The sequence below is a fragment of the Danio rerio genome, chromosome 21, assembly GCF_052040795.2.
Source record: "Danio rerio strain M-AB ecotype USA chromosome 21, GRCz13ab, whole genome shotgun sequence".
In the NCBI taxonomy this organism is placed as follows: domain Eukaryota; kingdom Metazoa; phylum Chordata; class Actinopteri; order Cypriniformes; family Danionidae; genus Danio; species Danio rerio.
Genome location: NC_141041.1, coordinates 10,805,001 through 10,831,687, shown reverse-complemented (window position 1 = coordinate 10,831,687; position 26,687 = coordinate 10,805,001). Strand labels below are relative to the sequence as shown.

The following is a 26,687-nucleotide window of genomic DNA, read 5'->3' as shown; positions in this document are numbered from 1 at the left end:
AAGAAAAATAGGATAACAGTAGTCTGGCTTGCTACACAAACCAGCCTAATAATAGATTCCATAAAAACATATGTCAATATTACCAGCTATTTGACTAAAACAAAGTTAACATTTATATTGATGTTGATAGAAAGAAAGAAAGAAAGAAAGAAAGAAAGAAAGAAAGAAAGAAAGAAAGAAAGAAAGAAAGAAAGAAAGAAAGAAAGAAAGAAAGGGTACAGAAAGTATTCAGACCAGCTTAAAATTGTCACTCTTTGTTTTATTGCAGCCATTAGTTCAAATCATTTAGTTAATTTTTCCTCATCAATGTACTCACACTATGCCATATTGACAGAAAAGTGCAGAACCCTTTGCTGAGTATATAGAAGCACGCTTTTGATCTAATACAGCCATGAGTCTTTTTGAGAAAGATGCAACAAGTTTTCACACCTGGATTTGAGGATCCTCTGCCATTCCTCCTTGCAGATCCTCTCCAGTTCTGTCAGGTTGGATTGTAAACATTGGTGGACAGCCATTTGTAGGTCTCTTAAAAAATGCCCAATTGGGTTTACATCAGGGTTTTGGCTGGGCCATTCAAGAAGAGTCACAGTGTTGTCGTGAAGCCACTTCTTTATTATTTTAGCAGTGTACTTGTACTAGGGTCATTGTCTTGTTGGAAGGTAAACCTTTGGCCCAGTCTGTGGTCCTGAGCACTATAGAGAAGGTTTTCATCAAGGAGATCCTTGGCCACATTCATCTTTCCCTCAATTATAACCAGTCGTCCTGCGTTATGCCGCCATCACCATGCTTCACTGTTGGGGCTGTATTGGACAGGTGATGAGCAGTGCCTTGTTTTCATCAGATCAGAGAATCCTATTTCTCACCACCTTGGAGTCCTTCAGGTGTATTTTTTTTTTTTTTTTTTTTTTTTTTTTTTTTAAGCAAACTTCATGCAGGCTTTCATAATCTTTTTTTTTTTTTTTTTTTACCTCTCACCAAGGCTCTTCTCCCCTCAGTAGCAGCCCAAACGTCTTCCATTTCAGGATGGAGGCCACTGTGCTCTTGGTAACGTTAAGTGCAGCAGAACATTTTTTTGTAACCTTGGCCAGATCTGTGGCTTGCCACAATTCTGTCTCTGAGCTCTTCAGACAGTTCCTTTGACCTCATGTTTCTCATTAGCTCTGACATGCATTATGAGCTGTAGGTCTTACATAGACATGTGTGTGGCTTTCCTAATCAAGTCCAGTCAGTATAATCAAACACAGCTGGACTCAAATGAAGGTGTAGTACCATCCCAAGTATGATCGGAAGAAATAGGAAGCACCTGAGTTAAATATATGAGCGTCGTCGGCGCAACAGCCTAGTGGTTAGCACGCTGCCATATGGTGCAATAGCACGTCAGGGGGTCGCGAGTTCGAATCCCGGCTCGACATTTCCCTACCCTACCCCCTCTCTCCCACTTCGCTTCCTGTCTCAATACTGTCCTATCTAATAAAGGCAAAAAGGCCAGAAGATAAATAAAATAAATAAATAAATATATGAGCGTCACTGCAAAGGGTCTGAATACTTAGGACCATGTGATAATTCAGCTTTTCTTTATTTAATAAATCTGCACAAATGAGTTTATATGTCAAACAATTCTGTATTTTTCTGTCAATATGGGGTGCTGTGTTCATTAATGAGGGTAAAATTAATTTAAATTATTTTAGCAAATGACTGCAATATAACAGTGAAAAATGTAAGGGGGTCTGAGTACTTTACATACCCACTATAGATTAGATAGATAGATAGATAGATAGATAGATAGATAGATAGATAGATAGATAGATAGATAGATAGATAGATAGATAGATAGATAGATAGAGCTGAGTACATTTAGGGGAATTATTGATTGACATTGATGCTAATTTCACATTTTTAAAGTGACAATAAAACTATATATTTTTCCCCTCTCTTATCCAATCAGGTGTGAGTGATGGAGAAGCTCATGATTGGCCCCACTGGCCCAACCATGCAGAAAAGCACAGGACAGATGAATGGAGAAACTGATTACTCTGGTAAGTGTACGACTGTAAGCCTCAGTTAACATGCGTCATGCTGCGCTCACTCTTTAACTATAAGCTGATGGAGAATCAACTCACCGCCTCCACCTCAGCCGGGTCGTACCACACGTTGATGTAGGGGTGTTGAAGCGCCTCGTCCACTGATATTCGCTTCGCTGGATCAATGATCAGCATCTTTGACAGCAAGTCTCGTGCCTGACTCGCTGCAAAAAAAAAAAAAAAACACACACACACATTTCTAAAATGAGGACATTGTAATCCATTAGACACAATTACTCAGTTTTATCTATTGTTTTCCAGTGCCTTATTAATGCCTTTTGGGAATTATGGAAGTAACTTCTGTTAGCCATTATACCATTATACTATGGTGATTTACACCTATCTAACTTTAAATAGTAACAGTTCTTGACTCCAGTGAGCTACAATCAAAAATTAGGTATCATTGGAACGAAGACACTTTGAGCTTTACTATGATACAGTGTTTCATGATAAAATATATAAAACATTTTACATTTATGAAGTAAGGAAAGGAAAGTAAAGAAAGGAAAATTGCATATAGTTGCATTGTTTACTATTTGTTTTTGCATATACAAGCACATGAAATCAGTCATTGTAGTTTATTTATTAACTGTTGAAAGGAAACGTATTACAATTACCAAATAAATCTACACAGACTGCATGATTAATCCTAAAAAGTATTTTCAGTGCAATATCACACACCTATATCAAATAATTTTGTACTGTAGGCGTGTATTTATGAAAAAAGGTGTCTTGGTAAATTGGTGCTTGACAAAAATGACATATGGAAGAATAAATAGAAAACAATTTTGAATATAAAATTAAATAAAAATAAAAAAAATTGATTCATAAAAAAAAATACATAAAGAAAAATCAAATAAACCTTAGAAATGTTTTCAAAATTATTTTAAGTGTAATTGTTTTAAACTAATTTTGTTGTAACTTATTATGCTCAGTGAGTGTTAAATTCACAAATACATAAAATTATTTCACATTGTTTCATAAAAATATTTTTGACATGAATAAATTACAAAAATTACAGAAAAGACTAATACATATGAAAAAAAATATACAAATAAATAAAAATCTAAAAGGCAAATAAACATGTAAATATGAATATGAGCTATATGTTTTGCGCATAATATGTAAAAGTGGAGCAGTGCAAACGTTTTCAATTGAAGCTTGCATTTTACATATTGAACATATCAAATTCTACTGTACCGTGGAGAATCCAAAAAGGAAAATAATTAAAGCTCAAAAGCACTTTTGGCCGATAGATAGATAGATAGATAGATAGATAGATAGATAGATAGATAGATAGATAGATAGATAGATAGATAGATAGATAGATAGATAGATAAAACCAAAGCTACAACAAAACTGAAATACTAACTAAAATCACAAATATTGAAATAACAATTGAATTTAAATAAATAAATAAATAAATGCATCAAATTATTTGAAACGAAATCACAGGAAAAAAAAAGATGTAAAATAAAATGGACAAACTACAATAAAGTGAAACTGAAATTTAAAAAGAAAATGGATACATTTTTCACCAATATTTTACATGAATTGAAATGTATTCACCTTATTCTTAGCCAACGAGCGGGCGCAGTCATTTGAATCTTTTTGGCTCAAGACTTCCGCTCTCATTCTTTTCCATTCATTTTTAGAAATTAAAAACTGCTCGTTTCGCTGTTTTTGCAGTTGCAAACTGATATTTTCTAATAATAATATTCTACTTGGTCTGTATAGTCATGCAAACATTTGTTTGTAGAGCAAGTAGTTTGACCGTTTTCTGCCGTTTATTATTCCTTGTCATTTCTCCCATAGGTGACTGAATCAGAAGTTCTAAAACAATCGCAAAAACAGGCGCACTTCCGCATTTTAGAATAAGGTCAAGAATCTTGGTATTTCTAAAGATGTTCCATGATTAAAATATTATTTTAATAAATATATCCATTTAATAAATCTGTTTTGAGCAGATTGCATCAAATATATGACCGTTATTCACTGAGAAATGAATAAAAATATTCATTTTCAAAATGGGGTGTACTCAATTATTTTGAGATAGATAGATAGATAGATAGATAGATAGATAGATAGATAGATAGATAGATAGATAGATAGATAGATAGATAGATAGATAGGTTTTTACTAATATTTGGTTAATTTGGCTACTAATATGCATGCACAATCACAGACTAGGCTCGTTGAAAATATGTATAATACATTACTTTGGGTACATTTCATTGCAATGAACAAATCCACTAGAGGGCCCTGTTGACATCTTTGCAAATTTGAAATAAATTACTTATGTTTTGTTGTACATTTTCAGAAACACGTCTTTCTTTTACATACTACAGTACATGGTTTTATCTTGATTTTTATCTTGATTTTTCTCTTTTGTGGAAATATGATTCACTATACTTGAACCCAAGCACTCAACACTCTTGCATCACAAGAACAACACTGTACAGTGTAAGCGACTAAGCAAACTGACCACAACAGAAAAGATGTCCATGTGTAGATAGGTAGGTAAAGCAACAAATCATAGACATTGTTAAGATGTTTTGTGGTGTTTATTTGGTGCTTTGCAAAGAACTGCATGGAAATAATCAGTTATTCCTCGATAGTATGTTCTTGTAAATATCAATAGTGTGCAAAGGAACAACTCCCGTAGCTTTTATTTGACCTATAACTGCAGTCATATAAATAACATATAAATAAAACATATAAATAAAATAAAGACAAAATAAAAAATATAAATAAAATCAAAAAATAAAATGAAACCACAAAATGAAAATAAAACAAAATAAAAAATAAACTGAATTGACGGATTCAGAAACTGAACAAACGGATATCAAATTGTGAAATAAATACTATATGCACACAGATTTATGAAATATAGCAACATATTAAAATATAAAATACATAAAACATAAAATTACAACAATAAATGATGTCAGATGTGTGAAAATGGACCAAATTTACAACAAAAAAAACCATATCATGAATTTTACCTAGAAATTGCAGTCAGACATATGTTGAAGTATGTTTTGAAGCACATACTGTATTTCCAATGAGCCTGGTTTGAACTTGATACAATTTATTTATTTAAGAATGGATGTAAATGTCTAATAATTCAGACGCCACAGTCTTTATATTTTATCCTGTGTGTTTGTTATTTTGCAAGGGCACTGAAATCATCAGTGCTCAGTTTCCTCCAGCTCTCACCTTTCCTTCCCTATCTTCTCTTCTCCTCCTCCTCTGTTCGCTCTTCTGTTTTGCTCTATAAATAGCCTGGTAAAGTCAGACTCTTTCTCTCTGCTCTCTCAGCATCATCTCTCTTCTCTCTCTCTTTTTTTCTCTCTGCTGGACCACTTCAAAATGGCTGACGCTAATCTCTACAGCACTCAATTTTTTGTTCTATTAACATAAATCTGTGCATTTATATTGGTTAAGTGTACGGGTAACACTCTGTAATGACTGCACACTATGAATAATTAAGCAAATAGTTAATTAATCAGTTGTAAAGCATTAATTCTATATTAATAGACATTAGTAAGCAGTTTTTAGAGCGGCTTGGCGGTTAGCAGGTCGCCTCACAGCAAGAAGGTCGCTGGTGGAAGTCGCGGCTGGCCCAGTTGGCATTTCAATGTAGAGTTTGCATGTTGTCCCCATGTTCACATGGGTTTACCCTGGGTGCTCCAGTTTCCCCCAGTCCAAAGACGCTATAACTGAATTGAGTAAGCAAAATTAGCTGTAGTGTACGAGTGTGTGTGTATGGATGTTTTCCAGTACTGGGTTGCGGCTGGAAGGGCATCTGCTGCGTCAAATATATGCTGGAATAGTTGGCGGTTCATTCTGCTGTGGCGACTCCTGATAAATAAGGCACTAGGCTGAAGGAAAATGAATGAATGAAGGAAGCAGTTTATAACTACAAATGCTGTATTCTTGACATGTAAGCACATGTATAATGCGCTTAAAGATTATGTTTTTATACTTTGTTAATGTTATTTTTTTAGTACTGAATTAAGTATTGAATTATTTATTTATTTACAAAGCAGTTATTTAAGAGTAGCTGCAGGTTTTTAAGATATTTAAGAATGAGTAGTTAAATGATTAATAAACTATTCAAAAAATTTACATTTATGTATGAAGAGTTTAGATGCCAAAACCTTTAAGTGCCATCTAAAAATTCATTGAAAATGAACATTTTCCTCAGCCTCCTTTATTTATGTTGAGATATTTTACTTTAAAGACCAAAAAAAAAGACTTATTTTTTGACATAATAGAGATATTAATGAACAGACACACAGGAGCCTGATTTAAAAAATAAATAAATAAAAAATTCAGACGGCGTTGAGGTTTTTGCATCTAAACTCTTCATATCTTTTTATTCAGGCATATAGTTACTGAGGTTGTCTATAAATGCTTTATTAACACACACTTCATGCGGTTTTGTGACCTATACTAAAGTGAGGACTTTTGATGCTTTCTAAATCCCTTCTAAATGACAAATAGTTAATTAATCAATAAATTATTAGTTAACTATTTGCTAAGGCTAAATAAATGATTCAAAGTGTGCAAGTATTTATAAAGTGTTACGAGTGTATGCAGAAGTAAACAGATAGTCAAAAAAAGTTTGTAATAAAATATGAAGTAACATTATATAAAAATGGGATGAACTACTGTATTGAAACAAAACAGAAATGCAAACTAAAATCAGTTTATAAAATTAGAAAATAAAAAGATGAAATGGCAGGTAAAAAGTTATTAAAGATGGCCTTGTGCCTAATTGCAATAAAACACATTTTATTTCAAACTAATTTTAAACTTAAGTTAGAAGGAAAAGACAAAATAATGTAAATAAAATAGAAAAAAAAATCAACAAAAAGAAAATAAAACAGAATCAATAAATAAACCAAATTGCAAACTGATGTCAAATTGTGAAACAGTGTGCACACGGATTTATGAAATGGTGACATAAAATAAAATGACAATATGAAATGATGTCAAATAAAACCAAAGCTACAACAAAACAAAACTGAAATACCAACTAATATTGAAATAACAATTGATTGAAATAAATAAATATAACAAATTATTTGAAATGAAATGACAGCAAATAAAAACATGTCAAATAAAGTACACAAAAACTACAATAAAGTGAAACTAAAATTTAAAAAGAAAATGGATAGATAAATTAGTCAGTACTGAAGCCAAATCGGGAGCTAATCTAACAAAATAACTTGTGACGGTCCAGAATTAGTACAACCAAATTGATATGTTAGGGAAAAACATTAAATAAATTCAAGAGAAGAGAAACAATAATTGTTGACATGTTGTAGTTTCTCATTTTTTCCCCCGATATTTCACATGAATTTAAATAATCTTGCTATTTCTAAAGATGTTCGATGACTAAAGTATTATTTTAATAAATATATCTGTTTAATAAATCTGTTTACAGCAGATTGCACCGAATAATGTATTTCTCTATATTCACAGAGAAATAGATATAAATATTCATTTTCTAAATGGGGTGTACTCAATTATGTTGAGCATGATAGATAGATAGATAGATAGATAGATAGATAGATAGATAGATAGATAGATAGATAGATAGATAGATAGATAGATAGATAGATAGATAGATAGATAGATAGATAGATAGATAGATAGATAGATAGATAAGCAGTATCTCTTGTCCTCAAATTATGGAAAATTCATCATATCATTAATATCCAGCACACTGTTTACATATCAAAGGCTGAGGATTCTCCTTCGCTTTCCCTGGAGAACTACTGCTTGCAGCACAGTTAATGAAACCTCTTACAAATCAGCAAAATTGCCTGAGTCTTTCAGACAAACTATGAAAACAGCACACATGCAAATATAAATAGCGACGAATCAAACGGAAGTTATTAACTTTCACCATATTTGGTTATTTATTTAATTCTCCTAGTAGTAATTTGAAGTCATACAAAGATGTGACATTAGTGCACTTTTATGTGGATATGGGTTAAATGAGGTTGGAGGAAGTTTTTTGGTGAAAAAGCAAGTCATAACATTTCATATACATGTACAAAGGTTATAATAAATTAACAAGTAAACCGTTATTTAATAATACATTTTTTGAGGGAAGTTTCAACAGTTTGTGTGACATTCAGCATTTAATATAAGCTATGGTAACATTAGTTAAGATAATATCAGCATTTATTATTGTATATAACTTTGCGTACTGTATGATTAATACAAATAACTAATGTACTGTTGAAGCAGAATTATTATTCCTCCTGTGAAGTTCTGTATTATTTTTCAATTATTTATGTAGTGATGTTTAATAGAGCAAGTATTTTGTACAATATTTTTTTTGTTCCTGAGGGGGGAAGATTTCTTATTTCTTAATTGTAAATATTATTTAATATATTAATAATAAATATTTGATAAACAATGTTTTTTTATTATTATTTTTTTAAAAATAGTTTTATTTTTATTTATTTATTTATTTATTTATTTATTTATTTATTTATTATGTTTCCCTCTACTATTTCTTTTAGTTTGCCTGGAATAAAAGCAGTTAGGAAATTGAAGGTCAATATTAAAAAATGATCGTTTTCGATTAGATACAGAATAAACCCATACATGTCCATGCATGGAACTTGTCCAATAACTTTTTCCGTAACTTGCATAGTTAACCAACTTAACCTAAATTGGACTTTAAGCTATAAACAATATTAACTATCAAAATAATTACTTAAATATTTTGCTCTGTCATTTTGCCAAAACATAAATAAGAAAAAATTAAATAAATTAGCTAATATATTTTAAAATGTGCTAAACATCTTCTCAGTGTTAAACATCACTTGGGAAACATTTTATAGCAGGGGTCATAGTTTTGACTTCAACTGTATACCTTAACTAAAATAAAATAAAATGTTTGATGTTATAGTTAATACATAAATAACAATTATTTGGTTGTAATATGAGTGTAGTGTAAATAAAAATTAATAAATTGATAAAGAAATTAAATTATAATATGTTATTCAATCCAACTGGAACAGACGGTGGGACATGTTGTACAGTAGAAATTTTATTTAAATTAAAATGTTTTTACTTATTAAAATGATTTATTTATTAATATTTATTTATTAAACTTAAATTTAATTTGGGTTTAGTTTGGGGTGAAATATGACTGGTGAACTTCATGTCATGAAATTCAATGTTGAAAACAAACAAACATACAAAAAATTCACGATATCTCCGACTGTGACATACCTTTGAGTTTGTTGTGCTCAGAGTCTGCAGGGAACAGGCAGTCAGGGAAGAGTTTGGGAAAGGTCAGACCGGCGTATTTTGGCCTGTTCTCCACATAGTTGCGCACCGTCGGCTGCAGCTTCTTCATAAACTCAGGAGAGGGCGTGCCCAGCTGCTCTATAACCTTATTCCATTGGTCGATGTCTGAATGTGGGTGGAGTCATGGAAAAAAAAACCTGTACAGCCCCTCAGGCTGTTTATGCATTACATAAAGTATAATATTTCACTTTCACATGGAGTGTAAAATACAAGATAACAACATAATGTGGTTATTCTAACACGGTTACTCAAGATGAACATAAAAGCAAGTGCTGTGAGCCTAAAAATGCCATCGGTAATAACATAAAGTTTGATTACACTTCGACTGCAGGATAATAAGCACTAAATCTGGAGAGGTTAAAACACTCGGAGGGTTCATAATGAGACGCAGAGTGGAGGAAAAGCTTTCATTCGTAGTAAGTAAATGCAAAAGAAACCAAATCAGTACAAACTAGATGAGATATAAAGGGATGTTCATGATACTTGAGTAGCAAGTTTTATTAAAAAAAAAAAAAGACTTCCAATTAAACTCAAACACACTCTCCTGACACCCAATCCAAGAGCCAATATTACCATATTTTATAGTATTACTTAGTATTTCAGTCCTCATTTTCATAATGCATTTGAATTAGTGAAATCTTCTAAAAGTTCATTTCAAAGTCAAAAACTAGCTTACAATCCACACACACACATGCATACACACGATTAAACGTCACACATTAAAGGGATAGTTCACCCCCAATATGAAAATATGTTAATTTACTCAGTTACAAGAGTAGATGATTACCGCCATGTGTGCCACTGCTGCAAGGGATGGAGATTACCAAAATTTGTTTTGTGTAACAACCTTTGCGAGGGGGGCAGAATGCAAGTGGACAAAGTAGGGCTAAATAACCTACTTGTAAATGGAGATCAAATAATGAAACTAAACAATAACACAAAACAAGTCCTTTATAAATCATTATAAACTTGTTAACAAGCTTTGTTATCATTGCAGTGAGGATTAATTTTGGAAATCAAAATTAAAGAAAGAATAAATAAAAGATGACAAAAACCTTAAAAGTACAATCATAAATAAACAAGCCAGTGTTTTAGCCTAAACATAGAGAGACTCTTCATTAGAGGTCTGTATTCCCGCGGCTCTATCGTGGAAGCTGCGGGACACGACAAGATTTCTTGTGGTGTGGAATTTCCGTATAAAACGTAGTGGCGGTTGGTAACTCTGCTGTAGTTTGAACGAGAGCAGGCGGTCTAACAATAGCATTATCAACGCTATTTTGTAACAGTATATCTGTGATTTCTTGTTGATTTATAAAATTTTTTTCCCACTTAAACGCTAATAAATTTTTTGAACGCAGGTCCGTATTTACATTTCCTCAGCTCAACACTAATAAGAGGGTGCCTGTCAATCATCAGAAGCCAGTCAAAAAAATCGAACACAATTTTTTCTGAGATCAACTAATAATGGTGCAAAGACTGAATATACAGCGGGAGTGCTTGGGTGCGGAATAAAACCTTGCCGGAGCAAGCCTTAGAAAAAAAAAAACAGTCCCATGCAGACCTCTACTCTACATTATTTGTTATTATAAAGTGACAATAGGATTAGACAGCCAATCAGTAAGCTTTGTTCTTATTGACATTTTCTTTGTTGATTATATGACCTTACAGCACCAGTAATAGATGCATATTTTGAGGCTGATTGATTGATTGATTGATTGATTGATTGATTGATTGAATTACTGATCGATTGGATGTCTGAATGACTGATTAAGTGTTAGTTGATTGGTTGGTTGGTTGGTTGGTTGGATGGCTGAATGAGTGATTGGTTGATTTTGGGTTTGGTTGGTTGGTTGTCTGAATGACTGATTGATTGAGTAATTTGTTGATTGAGTGAATGTTTGATTAATTGAGTGGTTGGTTGGTTGATTGGTTGCTACATTGTATAACGATTGATTGCTTGATTGATTTGATTGATTGGTTGTCTGGGTTACTGACTGACTGATTGGTTGGCTGAATGACTGATTAAGTGTTTGTTGATTTGATTGGTTGGATGGTTGGTAAGTTGAATAACTAACTAACTAATTGATTGCTTGTCTAAATTATTGATTGATTTGTTGGATAAATGATTGATTGGGTGTTTGTTGATTGATTGATTGGTTGGTTGTCTGAATGACTGATTAGTTAATTGGTTGTCTGAATGATCGATTGATTGGTTGGGTGAAAGACTGATTGAGTATTAGATCGATTGATTGATTGATTGATTGATTGATTAAAGTTTGAGATTGACATCCTTATCTACTTTTTGTAGAGATCTATAGTGAGCTCTGAGCTCATGAATGGTTAGGGACTCAAGCTGAAGTCCTGACTGTTATTAGGCTTCCAGTCCATGCTATTATCTTTTAATAATTCACATGCATTCTTAATCGCCTCTGGCTGTAAACAAACAATCAAGCCAAGCAAACAATCCTCTTCTCTCTCTGTGAGTGAGATGTTTTCTTATGTAACTTTCAAGCAAGTCAGTGACTGCTGCTGTAAGTGTTTGCAGAAGTGCAGACAAGGTCATTCAAACAAACAATTACCAGGCTGTAGACCATATAAACAAGATCAGATATGGACGTACAGATGACTGACCACGATTAAACACATTGAGGTGTGTGAGAACGTGCTGTGATCACAAAACGGCCCACAGTCTGTGCCAGTTGGATTGTATGACACATCATGAGTGATTTTTTATATAGATATATATAATATACATAATATACAACATTTTATTAAATGACAATTTTTTTATTTATACTAGGCTGGTCTTTTATGCTCAACAAGCCCGCATTTAGTTCATTAAAATACAGTAAAAACAATAATATTTATAATAAAATTATTGTAATTTAAATGGACTGCTATCTATTTAAATATGTGTTCAAACGCAATTTATTTTATTGTTTTATGAATGCTGAATTATCAGCTTCAATTCCACTTCGGTGTCAGAAATTTATTTGTCTATTATTTTTAAGATATTTTAGATCCAATCATGATTCTTTGATGAATAGGAAAATAAGTTTGTTTTATATCTTTCGTATAAAGAAAAATATTTTCACTGTCATTTTTGATCAAATATTTGGTAACACTTTACTTTGATGGTCCAATTGAGTATTAGTAGACTGTCTGCTTAATATCTGTTGATACTGCTCCTTCAAAAGACATTTAAAGGGCCATGAACCCCCTTGTTTCAGCAGGGTGTTTACACACCTCTACTTTGGAAAAAGTCAGGAAAGTGGGTGTATCCAGCTCTGTTTAGGGGTGAGTGTCGGTGAAGCAAAACAGGGATGATATGGGAGTGTCAATTTGGGCACGTGCGCGTGAGTCAAAACACACAAACGCACACACACACACACACACAAACACACACACATACAGGGGAGAAAGTGACTGTGTGTACTTGGACATCAGTAATCAAATTATTTCACAAATTTACTAGTTTTGACTACACAACACCATGTTTTAACTTAAGAACAGTTAAAAAAAATATTATTACTGGGCAAAGATTAATCGCGATTCATCTTATCCAAAATAAAACTTTGTGTTGACAATATATGTTTGTGTAATATATGTGTGTGTGTGTGTGTGTGTGTGTGTGTGTATATATTCATTATGCACATGTTATTCACACACATGCATAAAAACAAGATTATTTTTTAAAAATGTTACATAGATATTGAAATTTATTTGTAATTTGTGTCATAAACATATATTTTTATATATATATGCATGTATGGATTTATATATATATATATATATATATATATATATATATATATATATATATATATATATATATATTCATATATATATATTCATATATATATATTCATATATATATATATATATATATATATATTCATATATATATTTATGTGTGTGTGTGTATATATGTGTGTGTGTATGTGTATATATATATATATATATATATATATATATATATATATATATATATATATATATATATATATATATATATATACGTAAATATTTTTATAGGTGATCCAACGACTGTGGATCGCTAATGAACTACAAATCACACACACACAGCTGCAGTTCATCCCCATTGTTGACTAGGACTTTACCCAGCAAGCACACAACATCATAAGACGTTAATATTAGGTTAGATTTTAGTCATGACGTCAGGTGACAAAAATCAATATCTAGCCAACGTCTAAGGACAACGCTACTTTGATGTCCAAAAATGACATCAAATTACATTGATGTTTGGTTGATTTAAGTTTGTGTTGGAAAGCGACCAAAATCCAACGTCTGATAGATGTCATTGTGGAAACGTCCACACAACGTCAAGATGTGACATGATTAAACTTTGATATTTGGTTGATTTTAGGTTGGATAGTGATGTCGGCCTGACGTTGGATTTTAACGTCAACCCGTTTTTCATTCCCAAACAAAATCCAACGTCGCCACGATGTTGGGGTATAACATCAATAAAACATCATATTGACGTCCTGTGCCGGCAGGGTATAGATGAGTTTGTTTCCCCTCTTGTTGTCGGTTATGTTTTCGTTACTACTATGAAGGCCGAGTGTTCCCTGGTTTGTTCTAGTTTTGTTTTGTTTTAATACAAATAAATATATAAATATATGTTAACTGCGACGTTTGGATCCGTCATACTACACTTCGGCTTGTAAAATACAATACAACCATCAACAAAAAGGGAAACAAACTGATTGATATATATATATATATATATATATATATATATATATATATATATATATATATATTTATTTATTGAGAGTCAGAATTATTAGCCACCTTTTGATTTTTTTATCTTTTTTTTTTATATTTCCCAAATGATGTTAAACAGAGCAGAGACATTTTCACAGTATGTCTGATAATATTTTTTCCTCTGGAGGAAGTCTTATTTGTTTCATTTCAGCTAGAATAAAAGCAGTTTTTTTTTTTTTAAATTTTGGGACAAAATTATTAGCCCCTTTAACCAAATTCTTTTCTCTATATTCTACAGAACAAACCATCTTTTATACAATAACTTGCCTAATTACCCTAACCTGCCTAGTTCACCTTATTAACCTAGATAAGCCTTTAAATGTCACTTAAAATGTACAGAAGTGTCTTGAAAAATATCAAGTAAAATATTATTTACTGTTATCATGGCCAAGATAAAATAAATCAGTTATTAAAAATAGGTTTCTAAAACTATTATGCTTAGAAATGTGCTAAACCAATCTTCCCTCCATTAAACAGAAATTCGGGAAAAAAATAAACAGGGGCGCTAATAATTCTGACTTCAACTGTGTATATATATATAGTTCTAGTCATCAATAGGGATGAACCGCAGCTGTCTAGGTGTGTGATATTGGACAAACAGGTGTATGTAAGTGGTGCATGACAGTAAATGTAGCCCATGTGACGGATTTGTTGTTCATTAGCAATCCAAAGCTGTTGGTTCGCTGATAATTATAACACATAATAAATATACAAAGTATGCACTCATATTTTAAGTCAAAACAAGCTTTTGTTTTGGAGGCGATCTAAAAGTTCACAATTAACGGTTGCCCAGCACTTAAATAAATATTTGGTGATTTGTCATTTTCTGAAAATAAAAATGCTATAAATAACCACTTTTAGAGTATGAAACGCTTTCTTTTAATTCGAAATTTGTTTATCGGAACCTTCATCAGACCTTTATCATACAGAATAAAGCAAATATTAACGTTTCACTCAAACATATACCTTATAAAAAAATCCAGTACGTTTTTAATTATAGATTTTAATAAAACTGACACTCATCTTATTTTATAAATCCGATGTGCACACCTTGCCATTTCTCTTCTCAATCGTATCATTACCACAAAAGTGTATCGCTGGGAAATGAGGGCAGAAGCACGAGTATCAAGCGAGAGATAGAGAGAGAGACTGCTGGCATTCAGCGCTCTTTATTATTGGCGTTTAAGAGAATGTTTTCCAGCATTAGCTCTGATCCAGATGAACTGAATGGATCCTGAAGACCTTCACAGTCGTCTCTATGGCTGCTTAGCAACAGAAGGGGGGGAAATGGAGCCCGGTTCTCCTCATGGAGTCACATGACTGCTTTGGCTCACCAGGCTTCCCATGATTCCCACAAAGGGGGTCCCGGTTCAAAGGACCGTCAGGAGCACATTACGTCATCCTGCAGGAACGGGACATTTCTGTCTCCTAAAAACACAAAGCCAGCCCGTATCTCTCTTTCTTGTTCTATCTCGCTCAATCTCAACACGATGTTGAAGGAAGCCAAACAATAACAGCTGCCTGGCGGCTTTAGCTCTCCAAATAGATTCCAAAATCAGGTTACATAGTGAGTCTAATAAAAACTGGGCTGTTTCTGTCAGATTTAGGATTTTTTTTCTAATGTAGTGCTACTGTATGGCTACAGCTGTTATTGCTGTATATTTAAATGTGTACTATTTAGCATTTTTTTGTTTAGATTTTTCTGAACAATGTCATACATTTTAATTGTGATTTACAGAATACCCTCCCAAAAATGGCATTGGTAACACTTTAAAATAACGGTCAGATAGTTCATGGAAAATTGAGGTTGGATTTGATCTAACCCAACCATTGGGTTAAAGGATTAGTTCACCTAGACATTTAAATCCTTTTATTAATTACTCATCCTTATGTCATTCCAAACCCCTGAGGCATTTTGTTCATCTTCAGGACAAAAAAATTGAGGTATTTTAAATGAAATCTGAGAGCTCTACAAAACATTTCATAAGAATTCAGTGGTTTTGGTGTAATCAAACAAAAACTCCATTAGCAAAATTGTGCATCAATAACAACTATATCTTCTGCGTTTGATTATGGTTTGCATTTAGTACAGGTAATACAACTCTAATGGCAATATAAAGTACAACCCGTAGAAATTTGCCTTGACTTGATGCCCTGAGTTGTTTTTACAACACAAAAGGATTTGTATAATTATAGTTCAAATGGTAAAGTCTCATGAAATGTCGATACCTTTTTCAGATTTCGTCTTAGAGCTTTTGCTGTCAATGACTGGTCAGAGAGCTCCAGGATTTCATCTAAAATATCTTAATTTGTGTTCCAATCATGAACAAAGTTTCAAGAGACTAAAACATCATGAGGGTGAGTAATTAATAACATAATTTTCTTACTAACCCTTTAAAGTTCTCAATTTTAGATTTGATTCCTAATCCAACAGCTGGGTTTGTTTTTATTTGACCCAAGCTTGGGATCAAACAGAGAATGTGAACAAAAACTAAAGTATATTGTCAGTCATATTTAGAGCAAGAATCCTAAGAAGACTTATTAAAACACTCTGATAATTAAAATCCACATGAACCGGAAGAAGCAACCGTTTCTAGAGAAATGGAATATTAAATGAGAAAACTGTGGGCGTGGCTTGTTTTTCTACTGCGAGCTGATTGAATTTAGTAAAGTAGGCATTTCATTACCAGAGATCGGGAAAATGGTTTCAGAAATGTTATTACAACATGACAAAGACCTCCTCTTTACTATTTCTGTTTGTTTGTCAAAACTGATAGTTGGGGGTTAAGTATGTTTGCCACACCCAATACCTCAGACAGACCTAATTTGACCTTATTGTTTTCTTAATAACACGCAGAGATGAATAGTTCACCAGAACACTAGCTGTGTGAGCTAACAAAATCAATATGGTTAGTTTTGATTTCATTTGTACTTTAGGGATGATCGTGCAGCCCTAAAATTCATGTTATTTGATACAATGTAGGTTCAAACTACCAAGTTATTTATGTGATGGATTTAAAACAGGAAAATTCAAGAGAAACAAAAAAACGTTTTGTTGAAATATTGTCTTTGTAATTTTTTTAATCCAATATTTCACATGAATTTAAATGTATTATCTTGCTATTTTCAAAGGTGGTCGGTGACTAAAACATTATTTTATTAAATGTATCGGCTTAATCTGTTTTGTTCAAATGCACCAAAATATATGATCTATATTCACTGAGAAATGGATAAAGATATAAATTTTCGATAGATAGATAGATAGATAGATAGATAGATAGATAGATAGATAGATAGATAGATAGATAGATAGATAGATAGATAGATAGATAGATAGATAGATAGATAGATAGATAGATAGATAGATAGATAGATAGATAGATAGATAGATAGATAGATAGATACTCTAGATGGATGGAGGAATAGATATTTTTATATGACATATTTTCTGTATTTTACATATACAAACACATTCATACTCTCAAAGTTGGCAAGTAAACTATGAAAAGAGACAGCAGTGAGAAGTGGAGAACAGACAGAAGGGAAGGATACGATCTGTCCCTGGAAACAGCACAGTTCCTCTTATAACTTCCCCAAAGATACAGCCTACAGACCACATGTCCACTGCACCACACACACAACATACGATCAGCATTACATGACACACAGACATACACACCATACGAACAGACACTCCATACACCACATACTGTGAAGTGACATACACTGTTTTTTTTTTTAAATATCTGAATTATAACACTACTTAGAAAGCCAGAGGCTTGATTTCATTTATTCTAGTAGTTGTTCTATTATTAATATGTTAATATTTATTATTAGCAACTGCAAGGACTCTTCTGCCGGTTTTCACAAAGCTGGTTTCAATGCATGTTCAAGTTTTTCTTGGTAATGCATACATGCGTACTGGCAGTGATTTCTAAATGTATATGAATTATGCTATCTACATTTTGGCTTCTACCTATGATTATTGAAAATGCTATCTAGCCAAGCGGCTCGACAGATTTATAAGAGCACTGACTGAGGAAATTGAATGTGACATATTTTAAAGATTATCCATCAAAGAGTCGCTCACTTCACTTCACTTATGAACCCGCTCTGGTCCAGTGAGATAATGCGATCCTTCATATTCATGCGTTAAATATTCCAATTTATTATTAAAGAAGGAGATTGGAGCCCTCTGTGTTAAAATAATCTAAAGCAGGTTGGCAGAATGTGATATGATCGAAAAGACATTAAGGGGACATTTCTTGTGCCAAAGCCAAAGATGTATATGTAGCAGGCACAAAACTGAATGCAAACAAAATTAATATGTTTGTAATATTCTTGAAGTTCACCCTGTTACAATAGTATCTGGATGCAAAATCATACATTTTGTTTGTGATTTACAGAATACCCTCACTAAAATGTCATTAGTAACCTTTTAAAATAATGCTTGAATAGTTCATGTGAGTTAAAGGGCCCTATCATACACCTCGCGCAATGTGGCGCAAGAGTCTTTTTGAGGCGTTGCGCCACGCTGTTTAAATAGCAAATGCATTTGCGCTCATATGTGCGCCCATAGGCGTTCTGGTCTACAAAGGAAGGCGTTCTGAGGCGCATTGCTGGCACGTTGCTATTTTGAGAAACTATAATAGATTATTCAATAGACCAAAACAAACCCGGTCTAAACTCCTCGCTTACACACTGCTTAATACACAAAAGATGTAGAGCAATAAACAAATATCTTTACATATGAAAAAATTTTAATATTAAGGATATAGATAGGATATAATAAGAATATATATACAAAATACAAATATAAAGGATTAAAATATTACAAAACATATTATTTTCTAGCCTACATAAATATGACAAACCACTGCTTTTATGCCTTCTTCATCTCGGGAGGCTTTTTTTAGTTCATTCATAACAATTTGCTTTTGTATAATGTCATCATTATTAGCAGGACCAAGTTTGAGAACCCCTCCCCTATACCCAGTATAGGGTAGGAGTGCACTATTTAAAGCAGCAGCCATTTGTAGTGGAGTCTGAAACCATAGTGGACGTTTTGAAGTGAACTCAATCAATCCCACAATGCACCACAATAACAAGTGTACATCCTATGTACATTCAACAGCTAGAGAAAACCCATAATGCCCTTTGAGAGTTTGTGCGGCAAATGAATTTCTGTCTAGTTTCGACTAGGGAATAGTAAATGAATTCAGATTCTGCCCTAATCGATGTAGTAACCATTTCAGACATTGCGAGAAAAGAGCTGATACTGCAGTGTATAATATGAGAAAATCAAGTGCTTCTTGAGCTTTTATGGATTGAAAACATATTGTAGGTGACTAGGAATCTTAAACACAGCATAATAAGGGCATTTTTAAAACAGCTTTAGTAAAAAACAGAGCCAGAGCCTCAAAGACTAGAGGTATCAACAGCATAGTGAAGTCAATTTAAGCATGTGTTAATGAGTTTGTAAAAAGAGCCAAATAAGCCAGGCTTGGTCTACAGGATCAATACCTTAATTGCAGTTTGGAGAGCAGAAAACAAGCACTGTTTGCCAGTGACTAACTTGTCTATAACTGTTATTTAACTCTCTAGGTTTCATTAGCATCAGAGAAGTGAAGTTCAAAGTAATGAGTAACTGGAGAGAGGGCGATTGTGACTGAATCATTATATCACTTGTTTTACTGTCTCTAAATGCCAATTAAAAGAGACCCGCGTCCTATTATAGAAGGAATAACTACACCGCGGTAAGGAGAAAGCACCGGAGCTTGACATCAAACTCATCAGACAGTGATCCCACAACATCTTAATGAACAACATCTTCAATATTCAGAGGACTGAAGGGAATGAAAGTGACAATAAGAGATTGAAACAACATTTGGATGTTTAAATAGCACCTAAAAAACGAGAAAGAAGCCAAATGAAGCCTGCGGGTTAGAGAACTACAGCCTAGTCGATTAGTTATGCTTGAACAGATGAACTCTGGTCAGGTCAAGTGTCGTGGACTGCAAAATCCTGAAAAGAATTGATATGAGATGCAAAATATATTTCTTTATTTTGTTGTGCATTTATTTTCATTATTAATAACTGTACAAAATAATTATAAAACAATTCTACAAATAAAATCTAATAAAAAAATTATAAATTAGTATAAATAAAATTAATTAAATATAAAATGACTATAAAAGATAAATTAGGGGCGAGGCAGTGGCGCAGTAGTGCTTTCGCTCCACAGCGAGAAAGTCAATGGGTCGCTGGTTCGAACCTCGGCTCAGTTGGCGTTTCTGTGTGGAGTTTGCATGTTCTCCCTGCCTTCGCGTGGGTTTCCTCCGGGTGCTCCGGTTTCCCCCACAGTCTAAAGACATGCGGTACAGGTGAATTGGGTAGGCTAAATTGTCCGTAGTGTATGAGTGTGTGTGTGAATGTGTGTGTGGATGTTTCCCAGAAATGGGTTGCGGCTGGAAGGGCATCCGCTGCGTAAAAACTTGCTGGATAAGTTGGCGATTCATTCCGCTGTGGCGACCCCGGATTAATAAAGTGACTAAGCCGACAAGAAAATGAATAAACGAATGAAAGATAAATGATCAGCTACCAGGATATCCGCAGAGTCTTAAAATGTCTTAAGTCTCAAAAGCTACATTTTAGGTCTTAACTACTTAATCTATTCTAAAATCTAAAATCTACTAAAAATGTTGTGTTGTTGGTCCTGAATCTTCTTCAGGTCTTATTTTTTTGTTCATGTATAGCTACCCAATCTGGCCCTGAAAACCCATACAATCAACAACAATCTCAACAAAACTTTTAACTTTTTATTTAAAAATAGCATTAATTACTTTCAATAATATTTGCATAAAAGTTATTCTTTTATTTACTGCTCAGGATACTGACCTGACCTAAATGTTTTATTATTCAATTATTATTATTGTAGACTGAAGTAACTGATAGCTTTGTTTTGTTCTATTCTTGGTAAGGGTTATAGGGCTTGTAAATGGATATATTTAAAAGTTAATAAAAAAATATTTAAACAAAAATTACTATTATTGTATTATTAAATGTATTAGTTTTTAATAATTTTTTGATAGAGCAAGTGAAAATCTTTTCTCACTGGGATATTCGAGAGAAAAAAAAAAAACCTTTGCATTTAGCCCTGTAGTCTAAAGTTTAATTTATAATGGTCTTAAAAAGTCTTAAATTTAACTTGGTGAAACTTGCAGAAACCCTGATATGCTCATATATAGTCATATAAACTATACTGTTTTGTAAAAAAAAAATCTCTTCCATATTTCACTGTAAAAAATATAAAAATAAAATGTATAAGTAATTATTTACTTCTGTATCTATAAACATGTAAACATTAAAATTTAATATAATTAAAAACCCACTATTTTTGTGGACAGAAAAAAAATAAATAAATAAATATAATAATTAAATTAAATTAAATTAAAAATTCTACAGAATTTATTTCATATTCATACAGAATTTTTGCCACAGCGCAATGAACAGTCAACTTATCTAGCATATGTTTTTACACAGCGGATGCCCTTCCAGCTGCAACCCATTTTTGGGAAACATCCATACACACTCATTCACACTCATACACTACGAACAATTTAGCCTATACCCAATTCACCTGTACATGTCTTTGGACTGTGGGGGAAACTGGAACACCCGGAGGAAACCCACGTGAACGCAGGGAGAACATGCAAACTCCACACAGAAACGCCAACTGACCCAGCCAGGCTCGAACCAGCGTCCTTCTTGCTGTGCGACAGCACTTCCTACTGCGCCACTGTGTCGCCCTAATATTGTAAATAAAATAAGTTAAAAGTAATTTAAAAAGTCTCTCACAGATGCACATCCGTTTATTTATCCAAATACTGACGTTTTAGTATCTTCACTCTATACTTGATGCTGATTTTGATAACTTTCTCTCATACTTGATGCTAATTTCTCATTGGCTTGTATCATTTATGCCATATTAGTCAAGATTAGTTTGGAGCGATTGATGAAGGATACAGTCCCTGCCGGGGAATAGGATTTTGTGGCGCACCATTTCTCCCATGATGCAACCAACTGACCAAATATCCACTGCAGGCATAGAAGCATGACGGAGAGTAAAAGGAAAGAAAATGAGAGGTTAGCGTTAGCACAAACAGTCATCAGTGATGGAGAGAGAGAAAGACCTACGTGAGCTGTATCACTTTGGCTAATTCTATCTGCCACACATGTAATTAGACAAAAGCATTATTCCACAACTGCTCAGATCAAAACAGACCTCCGGAAGGAAATCCATAGCCTGACCTCTACACACAATTATTTAGCTTTTTAATGAGTTCTAGCAGTGAAATATGTTAGTATTTTAGCACGCTAGTAGCAGGTTAGCACAAAATGTAATCATTAATGCTTAAAATCTAAAACTTTATTTGTACTACAGTAAATATTTAACCCTCCTATTGACTTATGCGTCAAAAAATGATCCGTGCAGTATTTTAACAGCAGAAATAACCCATAAACAATGTTTTAATGTGTTGAAGTTTGGTGACTTTTTCTAAAATTACCCCAAAAATAATAATAAAAAGAAATGTGTTTTCATATTTTCGTGAAGGCTGTACACATTTTGTGTACAACGGTTGAATAAAACCAACACCAGCTATAAAATCATTTTACACCATAAGAACTAGTGGGACACACATGCACACTCCAACACTAACACCTCCCATGTATGTCCTGATTTTGCCAATATGATGCGGTCCTGGATTAACATCGTGGAACATCACTTTTGTTAGAAAATGTAATCCATCTCTATTCACCCCTAAACCCAACCATAACTGTAAATCATTCTCAAAATCAGAGGGGAATAATATTTGGATAGCATTCATACAGAGGTGCATAAACCTAACCGTAAGTCTAAGCTTAACATAAACGGTAAACATATCCCTTAATTCTGATTGGCTGATTGGAATGTTGTTACAGGATCAACATGGATGTTAATCCAGGAACATGTCCTACTTGGTAAAATCAGGTTGGCGCAACTCCCATGCACTCACCCCTACACACACACACAATAAGAATCTGCTTGTAAGAAACTTTTACAAATACTGTCTTGCTAAAAACTCTTTGGTCCAAAGGGGAAATGATGTACAGGTACACAAACTTTTAAGACAACAGGAGGGTTAAATATATACATGTTGGTGTTGAACAAGTTTATTTTTTGTTATCCATTTTTTCCTAATGAAATAGGAAGTTAATAAGCTCTGGTTATGAAAATTACGCAGACATTACCAATAGTTAGTTATGAATTATCTTATTATATGAATATTATGTTAAAAAGGCTGGACGTTTTCGTGCAGACCATGATTCAAAATCCAAACATGATCCAAAATAGCCAAATTTACTTTCAAAATTAGGATTTTTCTGAATTAAATGTGCCATTCGGTGAGGACACTTGACTACATAATTGTGTACTATATTGTTTGCATAAAACATACTGCTTTATGCAAAATACTAATTAGATGTATATTAACCTTTTATTTAGATTTTTTTTACCTGGTATTAAGATGCAAAACTGCTTAATACAGGGCTGAAATAGTATGAGCTTCCACATCCAGAGGTAGTAGAAAATGCCTTTGATAGAACTGCTTTCATAGAGTTAACTTGTATATGGGTGAACACTCAAATATTCACCTATCGATCAAATAATTGACATTACAGATTGTGTTTCTGACACAAGCTAACCAGACCAGATTTAAATTTGCTTTTAAAGCCTAAAAAAAATGACTGAAAAAAAACAACAACAGTTAGGCCTGTCACAATAATCAATATATTAACTTATTGTGTAATATTTGTACATGTACATTGTATCTTTTTTTTTTGTGCAATATATATTTACAAATAACGTTAAAGCCATTTTACAATGACATTTACATTCTACCTCATTAGTGTCAAAGTTAATATTTGGATATTTACGTGATGGAACATTAATAGTATATATTATAGGATTGAACTTTTTAACATAAAATTATAGAATCTAAATAACCTTAATAACGTTAAGTATTTTAAAGTTAAAGTTTATGGCTTTTTGCAATGTTATATTATCATTGTATATAATCAGTGTAAATGATAAAATGATCTCAAAATGACAATAACATCGCTTATGGTAACAATTTTTAAACAAAACTTAACCAGTCCTGATTTGAACCCCCCCTTAAAGAATTTATGCTTAAAGAATAAGAAAAAGGTGTAAACAAGGCTCAGTAGTGTATTGTTATTCGAAAGTGTAATGTTATTTGAAAGTGTTGATCAATCTCCTATATGCTTGGTTTACCGTTCTCCTTGTAGCCCATGCCCAGAATGACCTCCGGGGCCCTGTAGTACCGCGTCACCACATAGGGGGTCATCATAAAACTAGTTCCAGCAGTTCTTGCCAAGCCGAAATCCAAAATCTTCAGCGTGCAGTCGGATTTCACCACAATATTGCTAGGTTTCAAATCCTTAATGGGATAAATAACAAACAAGGAAATTTAGAGCAAGACTGTGGTGAAAAATTATGAATAATGATGAATTAAGTCATGGTGGATTCTTATTTTGGGTGAACGATTCCTTTAAGTTCTACTGATTTCACCAATAGTGGAGAGCAAAATTAAAGAACCCACAGTACAATTCTCCAAATTCTGAGGTTACTGCTTATTTCTATAAAGGGTTATCAGCAATTTTAGATTTAAGCAATTTTACTATATTTTATTAGGGATGCACCAAATGTTGAATCTGAAAATTATCGACCTAAAGTAGCTTTAGTTTTCAGAAAAGAAAAAAGAAAAATGGGCACAAGAATGTTCAGTGCACTGGTTTCACTCTCTTCAGCTGTAGTCATTGCACAGAGGGAAGCGGCTTTCACACTGAACATAGAAAGCGATGCGCTATGAAACCCATTCATTTTATTTGGACATACAAAAGCCAGTTTTTTGCTGCGTCGACTAAAGTGCATTAGCAGCAAATAGTTCAAAGTATCTATTTTGCTATGTTGATATTTTGTTCATGAACTATACTTATCTATGCATAAACTGCACATGCTTACGAAAAAACAAAGGTCGCCTAAATAACGCAGTTAAGACATATCCATATTCCATGTTATCCCTGCTGCTGGCAATAGTGCTACTGTTCTGTCATGGCAGCGCTGGTAAAAAAAAAATGAAGCCTCTCGACTCGTTCACTGTCAGTAAAATGTGCTTATATTATTAACCAGTGTTTTTTTGACTAGTTAGTATATTCTATGTTGTTGTGTTAAACATAAAAAGTCTTAAATTGTATTATTTAATGAAATAGTAAGTAATTATTACAAAGCGTTTTAAAATTCATCTTTGGTTTGTGGTCAAGTGCGTTTTTTGGTTTTCCATTTTTGTGCATTCCTATATTTTCTGAGTTACAAACTCTGAAAGGGGTCACACACCAAATGCGCAGATCAACGATGCGCCACGCAACATTATACATTTTAAAATTCTAAACATAGATTTATATTAGTGTAAGCACACAGACGCCGCAAGTGTTCATATTTCTGCTGAGCCTTAAAGCGCCATGTGAATTGTTTAATATTAAATTACATTCGAATGTTCATGTCTGGTGTACGATACTTCCAACTGTCATGTGCGCGGTGCTGAGCAGTGCATCCGGTGTGCGACCACCTTACAGCACATTATAAAATATCTTAAATGCAATATTTAAAAAAAAAAAAAAACAATAAGAGGCAGACACATGGCACAATTTTGCCGTCTTGTGACGTTGTACATGATTTTTTCTCCACTGGGGGAAGTCTTCTGCAACATGCAGCGCTTCAAATAATTCTGATCTCCACTCTGTATTTGTATGTACAGTTAAAGTCAGAATTATTAGCCCTCCTGTATATATTTTTTTCCCAGTTTCTGTTTAACGGAAAGAAGTTAAGCACGTTTCTAAACCTAATAGTATTAAGAACTAATTTCTAATAACTTATTTATTTTATATTTGCCATGATGACTGTAAATAATATCTAGATGTTTTTCAAGACACTTCTATACAGCTTAAAGTGACATTTAAAGACCTAACTAGGTTAATAAGGCAAGTTAGGGTAGTTAGGCAAGCCATTGTATAACAATGTTTGTTCAATGTTCATTAGACAATCTAACAAAATTATTGCTTAAGGGGGCTTATAATACTGACCTTAAAATAGTTTTAAAAAATTAAAAACTGCTTTTACTCTAGCTGAAATAAAACAAACAAGACTTTGTCCAGAAAAAAATATAGAAAATACTATGCAAATTTCCTTGCTCTGTGAAACATCATTTTAGAAATATTTGAAAAAAAAAAAAGGGCTAATAATTTTGACTTTAACTGTATATGTGCAGGTATATCTCTCTCACCCTGTGGATAATGCCAGCTGAATGCAGGTGTTTGATTCCACACAGCATCTGGTAGAGAAGGTAGGACATTCTC

At 33.1% G+C, this 26,687-nt stretch overlaps 1 protein-coding gene and 1 long non-coding RNA gene across 48 annotated transcripts in view; one reads left to right on the top strand and one right to left on the bottom strand.

Annotated features, from left to right (window-relative positions):
- The window catches only part of mapk10 (mitogen-activated protein kinase 10), a 135,019-nt gene that overhangs the window by 25,956 nt on the left and 82,376 nt on the right, over positions 1-26,687 (bottom strand). For 32 of the 47 annotated variants that reach the window (XM_087300172.1, XM_087300176.1, XM_087300188.1 and 29 more), the window contains 5 exon segments: positions 26,615-26,687; positions 24,547-24,712; positions 22,239-22,310; positions 9,345-9,527; positions 2,121-2,245 (listed from right to left, as the gene is read on the bottom strand). The exon segment at positions 26,615-26,687 is cut by the window's right edge and continues 66 nt beyond it. In XM_087300172.1, coding sequence (XP_087156298.1) covers positions 2,121-2,245; positions 9,345-9,527; positions 22,239-22,310; positions 24,547-24,712; positions 26,615-26,687 — 619 coding nt within the window. 47 annotated transcript variants of the gene reach the window in all.
- LOC147831840 (uncharacterized) overlaps positions 1-26,687 on the top strand; it is a 68,896-nt gene that overhangs the window by 18,844 nt on the left and 23,365 nt on the right. The window contains exons 2-3 of the long non-coding RNA XR_015520061.1: positions 1,946-2,036; positions 26,600-26,687. The exon at positions 26,600-26,687 is cut by the window's right edge and continues 62 nt beyond it. This is a non-coding gene — a long non-coding RNA (uncharacterized LOC147831840). The remainder of the gene's footprint in view (positions 1-1,945; positions 2,037-26,599) is intronic.